The sequence below is a fragment of the Amblyomma mixtum genome, chromosome 5 (genome assembly GCF_055824585.1).
Source record: "Amblyomma mixtum isolate Tamu chromosome 5, ASM5582458v1, whole genome shotgun sequence".
Classification (NCBI taxonomy): Eukaryota; Metazoa; Arthropoda; class Arachnida; order Ixodida; family Ixodidae; genus Amblyomma; species Amblyomma mixtum.
The window spans coordinates 120,648,194-120,655,438 of NC_143016.1; the positions used below are offsets into that span (position 1 = coordinate 120,648,194).

General features: G+C 47.0%; 1 protein-coding gene across 1 annotated transcript; it reads right to left on the reverse strand.

The window, feature by feature from the left end:
- Window positions 1–597: 597 nt before the first annotated feature.
- Window positions 598–4,511, reverse strand: LOC149343523 (uncharacterized). The gene is made up of 3 exons (XM_089546989.1): window positions 4,271–4,511; window positions 3,060–3,364; window positions 598–741 (listed from the first exon to the last, which is right to left on the reverse strand). Exons 1-3 carry the CDS (start codon window positions 4,509–4,511, stop codon window positions 598–600), a joined length of 690 nt encoding a protein of 229 aa, XP_089403115.1.
- Between the last annotated feature and the right edge of the window lie 2,734 nt (window positions 4,512–7,245).

Genomic DNA, 7,245 nt, shown 5'->3' on the forward strand with positions numbered 1-7,245 from the left:
GTCGTAATAACCGCCATCGGTCAGTGCAGTACGTCGGCACCCCGTGAATGTTATGCAGAATGACAATGTTACCATGGCTGTGGACGAGCAGAACTTTTAAAGCAGAGCATGCGGGCACTGGTGTGGGTTGAATCTGGGAGTCGATGCATTCATCTCGCATGTCTTCACGTCAGCGCTCGTGAAATGTTTGAGAATTTCACTTCATACCTTTTTTCCAGTTGTATCTGGTTAAGCAAACCAACGTTTAAATACGAAATGTAGTGCGTTAAATTGGTGGTAATTTTTATTTCTTACATTTCTTTTTGTTCAGCATTCCTTCGGAACAAAAATACCGTAAAAACGAGAATATGAACTAGAAATGTTCCATGAAGACTCTCAAGGGTAATTACTGAATTCTTTGCACTCGTTACTCTGTGATAGGTGCACTACTTTGGTATAACAATACATCTAACCCTCAGTCTACTTAACCCTCTACTTTCTTCTCACTGCAACGAAGATAATGAGTGACTAACTTTCCCGGTACCGTCCATATAATGCACGAGGCCCATTAGAACGATACTCGTGGCTCCAGCCCTCTTTTGTCTCTCTGCGTTGTGACTACTCATGCAGGTGGACATAGCGTGGAAGCACGCCGAAGTGGATCCTCGTAGACAACTCACATAGAACGGACGACCTTCGTCGATTCTTGTCGGCGTCCGGCGCCGCGTCAGACGAAGGTTGACCCTCCGGATTGAGCGAGACCTGCAAAACATACCAAATAGTTGGCCCAGTGGTTATGAAGCTCCATGTGAACTGCTCATGGACGATATGCATCCTGGCGCCCCACCCCGGCTGCTGGTGCAGGGCGCCGTGCACGGTTCAGTAGTAACAGGACAACCACGCGTGCGCTTGGCTTTTGATGCAGCATTTTTTTTGCATATGTGTGCCCATCGCCAGTCCACAGTTCTAAATTTAAATATGCGTGAACGCTGGCTCGCGACCGCCGTTAATGTGATTACTTTTTACATGCTTGTGAACAGCGTAAACAACTCTTCCTTGTATTTTTCGCTATCGCTCTCCTCTGTACTTCACCTCAATATCGCCTCACTGGCTTTTTATTTCCATAGTACTTAAAACATTACATAGCAATTTCTCCGGCTCGCAACAGATTTTCCTTCCGTTTCACATTTTTTTTTTGTTTTGGCAACACGCCACAGACAACAAGAATAAATCGAAGAAAACCTCAAGTTCCTCGTTCGTTCAGCGACACTCCTACTATAGCCTTGTCTTGTGCGACAAAAAACAGTTATAGAAACCTTGCACTTTTTACACTTAGGTTCTGTATTGGTCGCGAACGTGAAAAATGCAGTTTGAACACGCTTTCTTTTTTGTTGCTAATCTAAGGCGTAATCACTAATATACACTGTTGATTCTGAACCTAGCACATCTGAAAATCTTATACCCGAAGCTGAACTCTGAATGAATGATGGAGGGGAGGTACGTTCGGACGATAATAAAATGGCACTAATTGTGTTGTTGACTTGTTACTGTCATGTAAATTAATATATACTGTCCGGTATGCGGATGCAGACTCGGTTTTTCCAATCTCTTAGAAAGCCCTCCTCTACAGTAGAAATATCGGTGCATAAAACTGCGTACGGATAACTCGCTAGACCTTCACCCCTCTGGTAATGCAAATTTCAGCGATAGACGTGGTGGCGCGTCGGAATGCTTAGAAACTCTTGGTACTAAGCATACATGGCCAAGCACTTTCGCTTATCTACCCATATGAACATGTATGTATTCATCAATGTGGAACACAAGGACATCACGTGTGACGAAGTTGTGTACGGGCTACTCACTGAATGGCATTCTGCCCAATAAGCCTATTGCTACGCCATGCGTGACGTCAGTCTCTTCAGACAACTCGACGTGACCCATTGAACCTAGCGCGTTCAGCCGACGACACCGACGCCGCACATTTAGGAAACATGGCATTAACACCTCTTTTATGGCTAGTTGGTGCATACTTTAATTAGAGGAAAAAATAGCGCCAAACCATGCATACCAGAAGAAAGGAACAAGGACCAGACACAAGCGCTAGATCTTGTGTCTGGTCCTCGTCCAAGGAAACATGGCCTTGACAGCTGTCGCTGTATAGAGCTCGTCCAGGACCCCGGCCAGTTAACTGCCAGTTCAGTCTTTCTGTTTGCAGAGTCCTTTGCATTTATTCGAGCTGCCACTTTAAGATGTCGCCTCGCCAACTCGCCCACCCCTCTATGCAACTAGTGCACTGAAACCCTGGCCATAGGCAGGGCCGAGTGCGATGACTTCTGGCTCTGATGTCATCTACTTTACTTTGTACGAAACACAAACACGTGACCTAGACTAGAGAAAGAGTCAGCTCGAAGCTGCGATCATAGCGCAGTATGATGAGAGAAATTAATAACAAATGGATGATGATGATGTTGGAATGGCCGATGCTTTGATCAAGCTGACGAACAAAGGCGACCATTGTGAAGGTATGACAGCGTGCTATTCGTGAAGCCTAATTAGTCCACGCATAAACGTTAGGTGGCGTTTCGCGCAAGTCTTCCAATTGCGTTTGCGTCCAGGATAACCTACTTTTTCCCTCAGCAAAAAAAATGATTACCCAGGTAGAAACTTTTGTACGTGCGCCGCCCTACAATGCGATGCATTTGCGAGGCTGCAACTGCGGAATGATGGATATTTGGAAGAGTTGGCGAGGATTCATATGTATTGTTGTTGCACAATGACAACGGAGACGCAGATGTAGAAAGGACAGAAAGGACTATCTTGAAATTGTTTTGAACATATGATTGCTTTTCAACTCGTGATGCACTGTTTCACGCGTACTTTTGCCTGTTTGTTCTCCGCCATGACTTGGACTGCGCACGTAACGCTTTTTGTATATATTGCGTACTTTAATAAAATTTTCTCAGTTGATAGTGCGCACTTCTGTCCTTTCTTCGTCTGCGTTTCCGTTCTCGTTGCCCTGCTCCAACTGCCCCTTTCGCCGACTTTCAAATCATCGGTGCCCGAACGATGGCAGCACTCACAGGTGACCAAGGAATTTCCGATGTCCTGGCAGTCGGAGGATCGTCGCCAGGCTCCGCCTCGTGTTCTCCCAGAGCGCCGCCAGCCACATGGAACAAAGCAGACCGTGATGATAGGACAGGGGTGACTTGTGACGGCCGCTTTGGCGCGGAAAGCGAGCCCCTTTTTTTGTCGAGTTCCACTTGCGAACCTGCTAAGGTCGTCGTGGCCTCACCCAAGCCGGAACTTGGGTCTGGGGGCTTCGGTTCACCGACGGCATCCGTGACGCTGCGTGCATGATTTCCGCCTGTGCACGATAGGCTGTCGGCTGCAGAACCACGATACACACAGGCATTGTTGTAATTACTGCGATGGGCGTATTTTTATCTCGCATTTGAACTGTTTTGCTTGTGGTAAATTACAGCGCGTGCATTTACAAGCCTCTACTATACGGTGCCACCCCACTAGTATTTAATATCAGAGTGACTGGTGCACGCAATACGTTTTGCGAGAAATGCTCCTCGCCTATCTCTCGAGGGGTAACTGTGAAGACATATGAATCCTTACGCACGACTCGAAGCTTTGAAGTCATACTCAGGAGCTCAACGTTGAAGCCATTCACCCGCAGCAGCGAGGGCTTCTTTTTCTAATGAGCATAATTGCGAATAAATCTACAATCTCCCACTCAAAGCGCTATAGACATACCAAATTGCTAGTTTCCTTGCCAGGATAAGTTACACTACAATTTAAAAGGCCCACAAAGCGTCGCACCGCTAAACTTATCTCCTCTGAAAACACTGACCTTAAACGTCCAAATAAAGGTGCAGGTAAGTGACACATCTGCTGACGCTGTTTGTTACCAATGTATACGAAGGAGGGAAGCCTAAAGTCATCGGTGATGATAGAGCGAGAACGACGCTGAGACTCCGCGTTATAGGGGAGACTGTGAAGTAAAGGTTGGCTAAATTCAAGGGTAGAAAGGCGTGAATCTGACCCGTGTCAGCATAGAAAAAGAAGCCTAAAATAGTTTTCTCAAGCACCCGCCAGCAAGCTGGCCAGCACGTGCATAATTTCAGGTAAAAAGCAATGAATAAAGAGGTGGCACGCCTTGAAGGATAACTAGAGCTACGTTCCCTCAAGAGATATCGATAAACCTACGGCAGTCAATTTCTAAAAATGTTAAGGTCGCTTTACGACCAATGTCCGAGCACTCCAAAGCCAACACTTCGCTCACCCTGCTCAGCTGGTTTGAGGAAGCATTCATTGTCGGCGGTGGCCGCAGTGCCGACGCTTTGCGTGCGCTTGCGGTGGCGGTCCTTGGAGCGGTGCTTCTTTCGGGAGGCCGCCTTCTGCTTCCTCTTTGCCTCGGCCTTCACACGACCTCTTCCGCCTGGAGCCAGCCGAGAAGTCTGCGGGACCGTCTGCTGGTCCTTCGGGCCCGCGACGTCCGAGCGAGCTTGGGAGGTGTCTTCCATGAGGAATGGGAGCGTCGCCGACCTGCGATTCTGAAGATCCTTCTTCTTCTGCCCAGTCTCGTGGAGCGCGTTCGAGATGCGCGGCGCGGGTCCCGTGCGTTTTACTCTTCTTCGGTAGCCGATGGGGATGGCACGTAGCTGCGCGCATTGCCCAGATTTTTCCATGACCGCATAAAAAACGCTTTTGCTAGAGGCAAATAAAGTTATCCTATCCTATGAGCCAGCAGAGCGTAGTTCCCGCACTGAGCACGGGTTGGCTGCGAAGTGAATGTAGGGCTGGTCTTGAGAGCCACGTCCCTCTTGGCCATCCTATCGTTCTGATAAACATTCATCTCAATCGAAGTCGAGAAGGTCATTTTTAATATTTCAGAGGAGCGAACAGCCAGGAAACAGACCCGGAAAATCTGCTCAATGGATCGCATGTCCTTGTCCAGTCTGCAGGAAGCTTTTTGTACGAACGATGAGTCTCACTCTTCAAAAGGTACCGCGTCTACACCTTATACAGAAATATTAATCCTGTTTACAGGCAACTGAGCAGCGTATGAACAGGTACACACTGAGAAACTACAAATTAGAAACTATTGGAAATAAATGAACGAAGAAAAACTCCCATGCACAGAAATAACAGCGCTTTGTCTTCTGTCGTAATTATCGCAGGTGTATTATTCCTGTGTTCCTCTATCACCGCGTCTCTGGGATTGCAGGCTATCGGCTTACTCAAATGTTTGGTACCACCTCTCGTGTGTCCATTACGGTTGGTTTGGAAGCGTGAACAGAGAAGAATTAATTTAAATGAAATTGCTCATATCCTGGCGAAGTAATCGCTTCATGTACCAGTCATGACTCTTAATTCGTCCTGCGAATATATTCTAGCGACCAGGTTTCGCAGGTATCTACTATTCAAAAAATATTCAGCGCCTCGATTAACCGCCTCTCCCTACTTCCAGCATTTTCTCTACCCGTGGTACAGTAACGCAAGGAGATCGTGCAAGCTTGAGGTTTTTCCGCGCGTCTATGTTGTAGCGGGGCTCAATTAAACTTCTTCCTCCGTAAGTCTTGTTTGGCCCTCTCCCAAATGTTGCCGCTCTGCTCTGAACCAGAAACAATTGATCACTTCTTGCTGAGCTGCCGCCGCTTCTCCTCTCCTATTTATGGAGGCGTCTGATAGAACACCCATTACGACAGCTCAGTTTAAGTCTGCCTGCTGAGGTTGTTCTGCATCTTGCTGCTTCTATCTTTCGGCAGAGCAACAGGTATGTGCTCTCTGACATTTAAGTTTGTATTTAGACACGAAATGGCTGCCATCCTAAACTCTTCTTGGGTTCTATCTTCTGGCTACTCATTTTCAAAATTCATTTGTAAACAAAACTTCCTGAACACTGCACGCTTAGCCCCATTACCATTTTCAGTCAACAGTCTCACAATGTTTGATATGTTAATTTAAATCACCAAATCTGCATTCCTTTTTATTTCCAAAAGCGATCTAAGCACCTGTCAGTCGTCGCCTGCCTTGGTCAATCGCGCGCAGTAGGTACGCGCCATTATCTTCTTCAGGACATGAACAACATCATTGTGAGGCTATAGTCGCGTCTATCTTGATCATGTGTCCCCCCCCCCCCCCCCCCCCCCCCCCCCACCCTTCCGGATTCTCTATCGACTATGAATAGATTCACTCCCTCCAAGCCGATTCTTAACTTTATACTACCTTCAGGAGTGGCTGTTAGTCCTGAAAGGGCAATCTCAATGTAATCATGAAAGGACGGCACGGCCCAGCGGTTCTTTGGAACCCATGAGGGCGTTCTACGACCCTTAGCTGCAACTTTTTGCTAGCTACTAACAATATAAGAACTAACTGAACTGAACTGAAAATAAAAAAATAGTGAAACACCAGGATATTTATGGGGTTTGAGTGCCGTTAGGCTCTGGTAACAGAAGAGGTGCAAAAACTAGATATACTGGTATCTGCTGAGGCCACTTTCATCTCAACAGCCCAACTATCGACAAATTTAATACCTTTTGCGAAGGTAAGAAGCAGAAGTAGCAGCCAAGCCTTCCTGAATTTTGCCTCCACAAAAATGTGGTCGTTACGGGCGGTGTAGAGCCGGCTGACTTGTGGTCAGAAAATGAACCCCGATCTGCGATGTTTCCGAATGCACGTCGCACAGGTCAAGCAGAAGGACACAGTACAGAGTCCGGTTTCATCACAAAGATGGCGGCATCTGTTATTCGAAGCCAATTTCATGCGTCCCTTCACCAGATATTGTTATATTGTTATGTCCCGTTTCTGGAACACATGTCTTCAGTAAATGTTGCTGTCGCCAAAGATAGACAAAAACACTGGAGCAGCAATGACGGCCATAGTTAGAGGCAATGAACGAGCTCTTCGTTGTTGTCGCTGGTAGCCTTTCAAAAGATGGTACATACCCACACTGGGGAAACGTCCAAGAGTCGGGTGGCAGAGGTTGCTAGTTACCTGTACATAATAAAGGGAAAAGAAAAGCACGCGGGAGAACAACGCCGGGGGAGCCTACTTCAAGTGGACATGGAATGAAAAGGCATAAGAGTTTTGTACGGGCTTTTTCGCTGGTTTCATCCATGGTCGCTTTCTCATTTTCTGTTCATAAAATGTCATCCGCAAGAAAAGATGGTTGGTTTATGGGGTTTAACGTCCCCAAACGACTAAGGCTATGAGAGACGCCCGCAAGAAAAGAGGAAGAAGGAGGATAGCACGAGA

Excerpts from the sequence above, each read along its gene's own strand:
- LOC149343523 (XM_089546989.1), bottom strand. The coding sequence starts at position 4,511 with ATGGAAGACACCTCCCAAGCTCGCTCGGACGTCGCGGGCCCGAAGGAC. Across the intron at positions 3,365-4,270 it reads CCTCAAACCAGCTGAGCAGG|CCGACAGCCTATCGTGCACA; the intron begins GTGAGCGAAGTG and ends GTGGTTCTGCAG. Across the intron at positions 742-3,059 it reads CGGAAATTCCTTGGTCACCT|GTCTCGCTCAATCCGGAGGG; the intron begins GTGAGTGCTGCC and ends TATGTTTTGCAG.